Source organism: Periophthalmus magnuspinnatus, chromosome 5, assembly GCF_009829125.3.
Source record: "Periophthalmus magnuspinnatus isolate fPerMag1 chromosome 5, fPerMag1.2.pri, whole genome shotgun sequence".
NCBI classification, from domain to species: Eukaryota; Metazoa; Chordata; class Actinopteri; order Gobiiformes; family Gobiidae; genus Periophthalmus; species Periophthalmus magnuspinnatus.
In genome coordinates this window covers 9,791,780-9,804,982 of record NC_047130.1, presented here as the reverse complement: position 1 = coordinate 9,804,982, position 13,203 = coordinate 9,791,780, and the positions used below count along the sequence as shown (strand labels likewise).

At 37.7% G+C, this 13,203-nt stretch overlaps 1 protein-coding gene across 1 annotated transcript in view; it reads right to left on the bottom strand.

Annotated features, from left to right (window-relative positions):
- Positions 1-12,688, bottom strand: part of grip2b (glutamate receptor interacting protein 2b) — a 192,001-nt gene extending 179,313 nt beyond the window's left edge. Inside the window, exon 1 of the mRNA XM_033966314.2 lies at positions 12,550-12,688. Within this exon, the coding sequence (XP_033822205.1) occupies positions 12,550-12,688 (139 nt within the window). The remainder of the gene's footprint in view (positions 1-12,549) is intronic.
- Between the last annotated feature and the right edge of the window lie 515 nt (positions 12,689-13,203).

The window sequence follows — 13,203 nt, the reverse complement described above, 5'->3', positions numbered from 1 at the left end:
AGTTCTGGTTTAGCCCTGGTTTAGTCCTGGTTTAGTCCTGGTTTAGTCCTGGTCTAGTTCTGGTTTAGTCCTGGGTTAGTCCTGGTTTAGTCCTGGTTTAGTCCTGCATTGTTTAGTTCTGTTCTAGTCCTGATTTAATCTCAGTCTAGTTTTGGTTTAGTCCTAGTTTAGTTCTGGTTTAGTCCTGGTCTATTCCAGGTTTAGGCATAGTTTAGTCCTCTTCTAGTCCTGATTTAATCTTAGTCTAGTTTTGGTTTAGTCCTAGTTTAATTCTGGTTCAGTCCTAGTTTAGTCCTGGTCTAGTTATGTCTAATTCTGGTTTCATCCTGATTTTGTCTTAGTTTATTCCTGGTCTCGTTCTGGTCTAGTCCTGGTTTAGCCTTGGTTTAGTCCTGGTTTAGTCCTGGTTTAGTACCCAGTTAATGAATGCTCCTGGTTTAATCTTGGTCTAGTCCTGGTTTAGCCCTAGTTTAATCCTAGTCTAGTCTGGGTTAGCATTATTTAGTCCTGTTCTAGTTCTGATTTAATCACAGTCATTTTTTTGTATAGTTTAGTTCTGGTTTAGTCCTGGTTTAGTCCTAGTTTAGTCCTGGTTTAGTACCTGGTTTATGCATGGTCCTGGTTTATTCCTGGTCTACCCCTGGTTTGGGCATTGTTTAGTCCTGGTCTAGTCCTGATTTAGTCTCAGTATAGTTTTGGTTTATTCTTAGTTTAATTCTGGTCTAGTTCTGGATTAGGGGGGCACTTCACATCAAGAAACCCATTCAAACATCAGTAAATGCAGACACTGGAGGAGAGGTGGGTTATGTGCATTCATGTGTTCATGTGCCAACCTGTGGGTCAGTGGGTATGACCACTCAACCAATGATGTTTATGGCAAAAGTAGGATCTGAACCATCAGCCTCTGAATCGACAAACACTCTACCAACTACCGTCGCCCTAAAAAAAAAAGAAAGAAAAAACTTAAAACAAATAACTGCCCTTCACATGGTCCAATGAATTGAAAAGCCAACTTGAATAACTAATCAGTCTAAGACAAGAATATGAAACTGAAAGAATCTTTAAAAAAAATTCTGATCACAATGACATATTTTTTATACAGAAATGAACTAAATTGTGTTTTAAAAGGTTCTGTACAACCATTCAGTTCATTGTGTTTTTATGATGTAGTGCCGAAAGGTCAACTACAAAACGTGGCAAAACCTTGTAGGAGATGTATTGCAATGAAATAGTTTTATGAAATGATATTTCAACCAGTCGTGTAACATTTCAGCCCAAAGTGCATGAGGCAATAGCTGCGCACTGAAACAACATAACTGGCAAATGTTCAAGTAGAAGCAATTAATTAATATATTTAAAATAGCAGGGATTAACAAGTCTGAAGAAGCCTCCATTGTAAAAGATTTATGAAATTACTGAAATAAAGATGTCCATGGTTTAGATACAAACGTTATAAAGGTACTCAAAAACATTTTGATATGTCCAATTCCTCATATGCATAACTCATCTATCAGGCATTCTGTTGTTACCACCTCATGGAAAGTTGTCACAATTCCCCCTGTTTTTAAGTCTGGGAATAAAAATAATGTGAAACTGGTATACTACTAGTCATTTGTAAAAAAAAAAAAAATATGGAAAAATGGGTAGGTAAAGAACAAACCATATAAGTATCCCATGCAGTTTTCATACCAATTACTCAATGAGAACTGCAATAAATTTTTCTGGAAAAATAAACCATTATCTGGATGAATGTCCTCTTGATGTTTTTCTTGATTTAAAATGGGAAGTTGATATTGTTGACCACGGAATATTCATATCAAGGCTATGTAAATTCCATTTTTCAGAGCACGCTATTTCTTGGTTGAAATAATATTTATCAGACTAAACTTGTTGTGTGTCAATCAACGGTATTAAATCCCCTTATCTAAGCTGTCAAGTTGGTGTACCCCAAGGCTCTACACTTGGGTCTATTTTATTTTCATTATATATTCATGACTTGCCAAATATTTGCCCACACATCAATACTCGGGTTTATGCGGATGATGCTGTAATTTGTACAAAGAAAACGTCTGGCGTCTTTCTGAACAACTGACTCAGCTATGACTTGAGTGGCTCAGAAAAGTCATGTCTTCTGTTAACTTCCAAAAACTGTTTATAGAGTATTTTCAAAATGCCCAACTGCAAAGCAAAGCTCAAAAGTATGTTTAAAAGGAGAGGAGAATCAAATTGTGGATAAATTTAAATATCTTAGTGTGACTTTGGACCTAAATTGGTCAAGGACAAACTTGGCTACATTAAAACCAATTGAATTATTATAGAGTATTCTCAGCTCCTACCTGGGGAGGTTGTCAGCGCTCACTTTTCTCCTTGAAAAAATATGGTACATTCCTGTTGTGGCTCTGGGTGTACCAATCAACATCCCAAGGATGAAATTTCATTGTATAGACTGCCTGCTGACCCTGAACGGCGGGATACATGGGCATCTGCCGTCAAATAGGATAGCTGGAAGCCCTCAGGGACCTCTCTGCAGTGTAGCCAGCGTTTTGTGTAGTTTTGTCTAATTTTGAATATATTGATATGAAAAAGTAAAGTCAAAGCATTACAGAAATTATGTAAACTGCAGTAGTTTAACGTTAATTAACATTATTGTGTCTCAGACCAGACACTTTAGTCTGTTGTTAACGTAACGTAAACTATTACGTATTATTAAGTGTCTGTATACACTGGTGTATGAATGTGCGTGTGTGAATGTGTGAGTGGTTCCTTCATGTAATGTTTGAGTGTGTTGAAGGTGGAAAAGCACTATATAAAAATGTAACCATTTACCAGTGTAACCAAGAAGATGAAACTAATGAAGCTGTGGATAGAACTCTGAATGTAGCAAGGAGTAGCTCTTCTCTGTAGCTCTTCTCTGAGTGTCAGATGGTGAATGCAGAGGTCATGATGCTTTGTGTAAGTTAAAGCCCTTTGACAGCTCTTTGACATTGATTTATTCAAACACAATTACTCTAAAATAAAAGACTTCACTAGACGTCCAAGTTTTGGCATTTTAATAGCAATATTAACAACTATCCAGTCTTGTTTAAGTGATCACACCCTTCTGATCCCATTTCACCAAATTCACCTGAAACTAAAACTGGATCTCCTCTTTCAGGTTTTGGCTCAATTGTTTGCTATCTCCAGAACTATAGGTCCCTGTACATTCAGACATGTTTTTCATGTTGGGAACAAGACAGGAACAGCTGAAATTGTTAATGCATTTATCATTTCAAAAAAACATTTAAAAAGTGTGCATGTATTTGATTTGAAGTTTTTATAGTGCAACCGACCCACCTGAAACCACAAGCCCAGACATATTCACACTAGAAATCCCATCACTATTAAATATCTGATTGGCATAACTCCCCAGGGTTCTGTTATACACATATCCAGAGGGTGAGGTGGGAGGGTTGGTGATAAACATATTACAAATTGCTGTGAGTTCTTTGGAAATCTAACTCAGCAGCAGCAGATAGAACAAGCAAAACAAGCATTAAATCAATTGAATTGGTCGCCCAGGCCACCCTCTCTCCTGAGCAGAGGCGCTGTTACCATCACTCTATTCCCCTGTCTGCCTCGTCATTCATTCGGTGCAAGAGCGTTTCTTGGGGAACCGGATACTTCCCCAGGATTCACTTCATTTAATTCCTCATCTGTGACCTTTTCAGGACTATGTAAATACACAAATAAAAATAGCAATGTTTTCTCAGAGCAACTGTAAAATTACCTCATAAATAAAACATCAAGACATGCCTTGTTTTTAGATTGCGTTAACATTAGCTTAGCGTATGCTGTTTTCTACTCACTTTTGACATAAAGAGGAAAAACTTAGCCGACCATAGACTGTATATATAAATGGATATAACTCTCTTTGTAACTGCTGCTGTGAGCCTCGTCATTTTGGTCTTAAAATGTTCATATTCACCCGCTCTACATGATCCTTGTATTTTTATTTCACCCTGATAACTGCTAGCCTCGATGAGCTTCATTTGACTGGAGCCAACGCTATGGGTGACGTCCTACTCACTTAGACCACTTCTTTACACAGACAAGTTTTTCCGTCATTTTTCAAAATACAGAAGTCTGACCTGACCATATAAGCGCTGAACTGGCTTGGAAAGTGTGAAGTCTACTTACACTATCCTCCACCCTCCTCCTCCATCCTACAAGCAGCTGTTTACGCTATAGTTTGGTTATTTTTTTGTCTCCCAACATGGCGGTTTAACCAAACTTATGATGTCACTGGCCTATACAAAAAAGCTTTACAAATATTAGATAAGAAACCATATTCTTTTCACCATTGCTTGATGCTTTAGAAATACAACTATTTAAGTTTTGATCATTAAAAAAAATCTTATTAGCTTGTTCCATTGATAAAAGTTATTAAAGTACAACTTTCTCCACCACTTCTGAATGAGTTTATTATTATTCAGATCTGAACAAGTGACAGAGTAACCAGAGCCTCTACTCAAAGGGACTGTGCATTTAGTCTGAAGTCCTGGTCTACTCCTGGTCTAGTGCTGGTTTAGCCCTGGTTTAGTCCTGGTTTAGCTCTGGTCCTGGTCTCTCTCTTCCTCTCTCCAGCCTTTGTCACACTATTTATTGTTGACATGTGCACATCTTTCATATCTTTCTCTTTGTATTTTTGTATTTCTGCCGCAGGGAACATTCACTTTGTCTCATTTCACTTACACAATAAAAACAGCCACATTTGCTATTATTTCTATTCATCCTGCAGGGGGCACACACGCTTTTAAGAATACGCTTTCAAGATTCAAAAAGCCTTCTATTGTCTGGTATATTTGGAACTATCTTGCAATTTTCTCTTTTTAAGCCCCATTGATTCCTCTCAGGCACACTGTAATGTTGTCCTGGTTTAGTTCTGGTTCAGTCCTGATTTAGTCCCTGCTTTATTCCTGATCTAGTAGCTGGTTTAGTTTCTGTTTAGTCTTAGTTGAGTCCTGGTTTAGTCCTGGTCTAGTCCTTTCTTTCTTTCTTTCTTTATCCTTTATTTGTTAGGAGCCATGTATACATTTCTAAATCTTACAAAAGAAAAGATTATTTGTAGCAGATTTAGCCACTTCATTTGCAGTCCTTGGGCAGGTGAACACACTAAAAATACACATTTCAATTATAAGAGTTCAGCATTAACATTAGTAGTAAAATATAATAAAATGTATTGGACATAGGGACATTTTTTTAATTTCTAGTAAAATTATTCAAATCTACAGACTTCAGACTGTCTGGAGCTGATTCCACTTTGATGGTCTGAAAAGGAAAGGTCGACTGAGCCAAGGCCACGGATCTCTTTGGAACTATACAATTTGAGTTCACAGAGGACAGAGTGGCTCGTGTAGTTTGTTCAGGACAGAGTTTAATAAATGTTTTCAATTTAGGTGGAGCTGGATTATTAATAATTTTGAATAGTTTCTTAGATTTGAATACAGAATTAAATTTCCAAACTGAGCATTTTGTTTTTAGTTATGGTATTGCAGTGGTGACAACATTTTATTTATTTATTTATTTTTATCGAGTGCCTTTAATGCCTGATTATAGATGGATCTGAGAGATTTGAAAGCGCTCTCACTGGCCTGAGACCAGCAGGACACACAGTAGGTCATGTGTGGGATAATCATGACACTGAAATATGTGAAAGCGGCCTCTTCTGTCAAGCTGTTCCTCGTGTGTCTTAGGGAAGAGATGTTTTATCGGACTTGTTGCATTCTTTTTTTATATGCTTTTTGAAAGACAAAGACTGGTGCAAATGAACCCCTAGGTACTTTATCTCCGTTACAATATTCATTTTTACTCTGCTAAAAAAGATGTTCATCATGTTATAAAATACATACCGACTGTTTTATTAATGGTAGTGGCCACTTGCTGTGCATCCGTTACATGTGCATAGATTACAGCATCATCTTTGTACATGATGTCTATGCACACATCTGGGAGGTCTCTGATATAAATGCTGAACAATAGGGGTCCCAGAATTGACCCTTGTGGGACCCCTGTTGTGCAGGGCTGTAAAGAGGACATAGAAATGTTTATTCCTAGACACTGTATCAGATCAGAAATATGATTTTACCCAGTGCAAGGCATCAGTGGAAAGATGATACTGAGAGAGCTTTGACAGTGGTTTACTGTGTCAAAGGCCTTTCGTACCTCTAGAAACACAGCAGCCACAGTCCCCCAGGATGTCCAGGATGTCCTGGTTCAGTCCTCATGGATGCCCACAGGAGCAATATGAATTACTTTACTTTCAGACTAGTAATGTTACTATCTATAAGTTTTAGTAATACTCAAACTTTGTGAATAACATCACAGAATTAAATCTTGTAATATTACTCTTTAATTAAAAACACCACGTTTCATAAATAACATGTTTGCATTCATTTTTAGTAAAGCTTTTTTGTGTAAAAGTAAAATGAGACTAAAGTGAATGTTCCCTGTGGCAGAAGTACAAAACATACAAAGAGATGAAAGATGTGGGGGTTGAGAGGGGGAGCAAAGGAGGGGTAGACAGAGAGAGTAAGAGAGAGACTGACAGAGGGAGAGGAGAGGGTAGAGACAGAGAAGGAGAGAGGGGAAATGCCTTTTGAGAGAGAGAGAGAGAGAAACTGAGAGCGGGAGACAGAGTAGGGAGGAGAAATAGTGATAGAGAGGGATGCGGAGAGAGAGAGACTGGGTGGGTTGTAAAAGTGAAATGAGGGTAAGTGGGGAGAGAGAGACAGGAGAGAGAGAGAATAAGAGAGGGAGAGAGCTAAAGAGAGAGAGGGAGGGAGGGAAGCAGAGGGAGACAGAATGAGCAACACAGAGAGAAGAGGTTTTTGTAAAAGTGAAATGAGGAAAGTGAATATTCCCTGTGGCAGATATACAAAGAGAAAGATATGAAAGATGTGGAGGGAAATCTCAACAATAAACAGCGTGACAACAGAAAGGAGGGAGAGAGAGGGCAAGAGATGGAGAGAGAGGGAGAAAGTGGGAGAGAGAGGACATTTTGTGATAACATTGTATTGATGAGACTGTTGGGGTGAATGTTAGAAACTAATAGATATTTTGTATGTATCCTGTCTTTTCTGTGCTGACGGTCTAACACGCAGAAGTCACAGTGATATGTGAAGCGGGAAATTCTACATTATGAATCTGAGATGCGTTTGGCCAAAGTTGAACATTTAGATGAATATTTGAATGTGATCGGTGGAAGCGACACAACAGTGTTACAAGCTGAAAAATCAAACTTTTGTTACATCCTATTGAAAGACTTTCCCTCCACAAATGTACAAAATGCTTCTCTCTGCACATTTTAAAACAATATATTCTGTACAGTGTAGACAAAAGTATGTGTGTCAGCACCATCATGTTTGTTTTGGCCACACCAGCTTGTAAAAGACTGATCTTGTCAGAAGCTAATCAAGGTTGGGCCTGGTTAGTACTTAGGTGGGAGACCGTGTGTGAGTGTTGGTGATGGGGCCAATGGTGCAGATTGGCACCCACCCTTCCATCAATCTGCCCCAGGGCAGCTGTGGCTACAATAGCAGTTTATCACCATTAAGTGTGGGTTGACTGAATGAACGTCTTTGAGTGTCCAAAAAAGCGCTATATAAATCCACTGCTTAATTAATTAAATGTTGTCCTGATTGGTTGAATCTACAATTCTCCAATAAAACTGAAGTCAAACACAAGAGAAATTATGGGGAAATGGGTATGGGAACAAAACACCATACATTTTGTTTATTTATTTGAAATAAATGCATGTCAGTAATAATTTGTGGTTTTTGGTTTTGTTTTGTTTAGGGTTTTTTTAAGTAAAAAGTCTGAGAACCCCTGAGCTTGCATTGTGTACATCACAGCTAACTCTTTTTCCGACAGTTAAATGTATGTTACTGTAATGAAGACAAACAGTAGCATTTGTGCCCAGGTGCAGAGTCACTCTTGGGATCAGATGTATGCTGGGCTCCTGTGTAACTCTGTGTAAATGTGCCATACTTCATCTCCACACATTGGCCTGGGCCTATTCCTCCTGGAGAAGCTCTGCTGCACCACTGGTTCCGGACTCATTTACAATAGAAATGAAAAGTCCCAAATATTGCATCATACATCACTCCAGATATGTACAAGAATGAAGAATGCAATGTATGTGTAAACAGACTTAAAGACGACATATTGTAGTTCATGTGGAGGTTCAAAACATTTCTGAGCAGCTTTGCACCATGGGTAATTCATGAACTGGAATCTAGCCCCTTGGCAATGTTGAAGAACACACATGATGCAAATTTGACTTTTTAGAGCTTTTAACCATGTTATAATGTTGTCCACTTATTAAATACATGACTGGCGTTGCATTATCTTCATTTAAACTTGTTTCATTATTCCAATAATCCAAAGTCATATTTTCTGAGCATTCAAAAATTCTCTGTTTACATTTTGCATAGATTGTTGCATCATAGGTAAAAATCTGGACTTCTCCTGTGCAGTTTTTAAGTCCATAAACCATCACCGGACTCATTCTACAGTCAAACTCATGGCATAGCATTCACAGGACATAAGGAAGTATAAAGCATATTTTCTCTATAAGCTAAGTTACATAAAGTGACATACTTATCCCAAGGTGACCCAAAGCCTGTTTAAAAGAGCCTAAAGAATGCATAATGTGTCTTCTTTCAAATATTTTTCTAACTTTGTGGTCAATCCTTACACCAGTTTTTGTGCATTGCTTACGTTTGTCCATCAAATTAGATTAACTTACTATTAAATCAGATGTTAGTTACTCTCACAACTGCTCTTAAATGGGTAGTTTCCATAAACACTTTCATATTCATATTTCAGTCATTACTTGTGCCACTACTCAAAATATTTCAAAGTACCAGTTCTTTTACTCAGGTACATTTTTGGCTTCCGCACCCACCCTTGCTGAACTTGCATTGAACAAGTCACAACTCCAGATATATTTTTAGATGAGGAAGGAACATTATAATAATCATTTCAAACAGATCCACATTTTCCAGTAATGTCAATGCGTCTGATTAGGAGATGCAATTGGGTCAACACATGCATAATTAAAAAGATTTGAGGTAACTATCCGGTCAGCTCCTGTTGCAACAAAATCAAAGCCTAAAATGCATTTTAATGAGCTGAAATGAAAAAACAGAAAAAAATTGAAAAGTTCCCTGTTTTCAAAGTGACCTCTTGAGTTCAGTATAATCTTTGTTATGTGGATTGAAGTCTGGTCAATTATCATAACTATAATTACATTTTCTAGAATAAAAAAAAGTATTGTTTGATCATAAACTATAGGAGGGAATAGGGAGCTGAACTGGACTGAACTGCCTTTATGCTTCCACTTTTATGTTGTGATCAAAGTGAATTTATAAGGTTGCAAAAAATACTTCGTGTACTACTTTTACTTTAATGGTTGTTTTCAAATGACTATGTGGGAGCTTTGATAGTTGATTGGAACGTATATATAGATAAAATACAAGACCAAGCATTGAGGTGGCTATGAATGCAAAGGAACATTCAGATGTTTAAACGCACCCAAATTTTTCCACATACATTTGAGCACATTTTTTCTTGCCCCAGTACAGATATATAGTACAAGTTAAAGGTAGCTACTAACTGATACTAGAACTAGATACTCATTTGAGCATGTATCAGTGTGAGGTAAAAATAAGTCCACTGTGTGCTTCCTGCATCTAATTGTAAAGCGTTTTATGGTCAGAGAGCCAGAAAGCGTGGGTTAGCATGCTAGTTGTTGTTAGCGTTCTTGTGAAAACTCCACTCTGGCCTCTGAAAGATGTGAAAAAGCTTATGAACCATTGCAGTGAATAATTTGTGCCACACGTTGTATAAAGGAGATGAACTAATTCTTAAAGACAGGAAAAATCAGATACGGGGTCTTTACGTTTTCATTTGGAAAGACTTCAACCCATAAAATCACTACATTGCCATAATTTTACCGAAATTACTATTTTTGGACTGAGTGTGTGAGTGGGTTTCTTCCTCCATCAACCCAAAACAAATCTTCCAGCCTAGTCCAAATTCCAATTGTACTTTTACTTTTAGAATAACTTTTCCAACAGGGAAGTGATGCAGTGTTGGGCAAATTTTGTACTCTTTGTGTCCAGCTGGTAGAATAGAACCTCAATTACAAAAACAAAACATTGCTAGCAAATAACCATCACTACTTGTATTTCAGTAAAAACTCCAAATTCTTGTACTTTGATTGCCAAAAAACTATTTCATGAATTTTCCCTTTGGACATAACTTTAAAATAGTGTCTCAAATATAGAATTAGTTGGCCTCTGCCTGCTCTATTGTAATCTCAACAACATGTACTTTCAAAATGTGAAGGTAATTTATTGGTGCATTTATAATTCTGGTATAATTTATGATATTAGATATTTTTCCACCTGTGCTGAATAAGCAAAACACCAGTCCCATGGATCTTGTACCAGTCGTATTATGGTAATGACATTTCCATTATTACAAAACCGGCCACTCAGCAACTCTCTGCCCAGCTGCAAACTGCTCTTCACCGTCATTATAAAATATATATATAATGGATACAATGTTATACTGCAAATAAATACATAAATGCAAATAAAAGCGGATTGGATATTTGAGATGTATTATACAACTATCATTAAAGAGGGGGGACTTTTATAATGTTGTTCCCTCATTGAAAACACACCCGAAGTTGTATTTTTGGTTCATCCACGCTGGTTTCAGTAATTCTCTGTAAAAAAAAAAAAAAAAAAAAAAAAAAAAGTCAACCATAGAGAATATACAATTTGAATTTCCCCAGGATTGTTACGTCACATGTAGAAATCATGTGCAGTTTTTAAGTCCATAAATCATCGGCAGGTTCTTTCAAAACATTTCTGCCATCAAATCACCTTCATCACCAGATTCCAGTAAGGGGAGCGCCAAAGATGGAAAATAATATCTGGTTTAACATGAGATGCCAAAGCAAAGGTATTCAAGAATATGTTAAAACGTCAACAAGACCTTTAATCATAGACTGTATAAAGAAGTGACTAAGACTAAGTGAATGTGTCACCCCTAGCGTTCAGCTCCAGAGAAATGAAGCTCATCAAGGTTAGCAGTTATGGTAAATGGTCACATTTTTATATAGCGCCTTTCCACCTTCAAGGCACTCAAAGCACTTTACATCAAGGAAACACTCACCCATTCACACACAAGAGGCAAGATGGGTCAAGTGTCAACAACAGTATTCATCTGTGAGCGCTGGAATTGTACTGCCAACCTGTGGGTCTGTGGATCTGACTGCTCACCAGTGATGTTTATGTCAAAAGCGTGATTCAAACCACCAACCTCCCATGGATCAGCGGATAAATGCTCTACCAACTGAGCTACGGAGCCAAGTTCTTTGGTTGCTATGTTTTACAATATCATAGCAACCGAAGAGCCAATCTGGAGCGAGGCTGTTGAAGGTAATGCCCCTTACTGCCCACACTCCTTGATTAGCGGGGCGCGGGAGTGACCTTGAGGAAAGAAAGCACCTCATTGGTCTGTTATTAAAGTTCATATCTTGATTTATGGACAAAATAGACAAATAAAAATACCAGGATCATGTAGAGCGGGTTAAAACAAACATTTTGAGACCAAAACGACAAGGTGCAACAGTTTTTCAATGTAAAGTGAGTTGGAGCCAAAGCTGATGGAGCCAAAAGCGCGCCCATGCAAACTTCGTATTTGGAAGTGGCTAGCAGGTTAGCTATGTTCATTTATATATACAGTCCATGCCATTATTATTAGACCACAGAAACAGAAAGCTACCACATGCTAAAACAAAAGGATATGCATTTTAAAGAGGGGATCAGACACCTGAAATTATAGAAAAATCCGAATGGTTTTGGCCATTGTCAGACCCACTCAACCACAACAGAGCCTGGATAGAAAACATTAGCACCTCATTTTGCCTCCATTCACATGTAAGTGGTTTGTGTAATTACCATCTAGTATTTAAACAACACTGGTTGGAGGGTGACCATGCCACACTTTGCACGCAAAACACTTTCTATGCTCAGATCCATCAAGCAAGCTTACATTTTGGGGCACATTCAAAGCCTTTCTGGGTGGAGTTTGCATGTTCTTCCTATGTCTGGGTGGGTTTCTGCTGAGTACTCCGGTTTGCTCCATCAACCCAAAACATGCACCATAGAAAAATCCTTCAGCTAAAGTAGTTCTGACCAAGAGAAGGTCACTGTCAAATGCAGAGTTTCATTTGTAACTTTCAGAAAAACTAAAGGGAAGTTATGCAGGGTTGAGCAAATTGCGTACTCTTTGTGTCCATCTGGTGGTATAAAAATCTTGATTAAACTAAACATGTAGACCTATTGCTAGCAAATTATAACCATCCATCACTTCTTGTATTCCAGTGAAAAAAAACCTTAGACTGCCAAAAAAAATTTCACTCTTTGGAATTACAGCTACTATACGTCAGTTATATCCACATATTTACAGAGTGTTGGTAATTCTGCCTCTCACCATTGATGCAGAGGCTGAAGCGACACAGCTCGTCACACAGTGTATCCGGGCTCTCCGCTTCTCCTTGTCCTCCCACTCTCCTCCTCTTCCTCGGAGACATCCTCTTCACCAGTTTCATCACTCGCTCCACTTTGTCCATGCTGATGTTCGGAACACGATGCAATTTTATATCCAAAATTAGGCTTTCGAAAATTTCAGGTTCAATATTTCAATTTTTGGTCTGAAATTGTCCACTTCACTGTTGGTTGTTTATACAAATTTCAGTCCCTGCAATTGTAAATCTTCACGGATGGAACTCAAAAACAAAAATCAGCAATGTTTGAATGGAAAGAAGTTTGTCTTTGGGGTTCTATTTTACATTTTAGCTTGAAAATGACAAGTTTATTCCTCAGAAATGGTAGTTGGGTTGTACTATTTTCTTCTTGAGGAGACTGAAGTTTTACCTGGTGTGAAATGAAAACACGATTCTTCCAAAACAAAATAAAAAAACACTCAACAGTTCTCAACAGTTAACTTTTTTTTAATCAAATATTCTTCAAAATGTCCACGTCCACAATTGGTTGAACAATTTTAATCCAGGCAAATTTCCTTAATGAAATCTCATCTTCAGTGTTTATATGCGCAATGTTCAATGCTTTGGCTTCAAAATGTCCA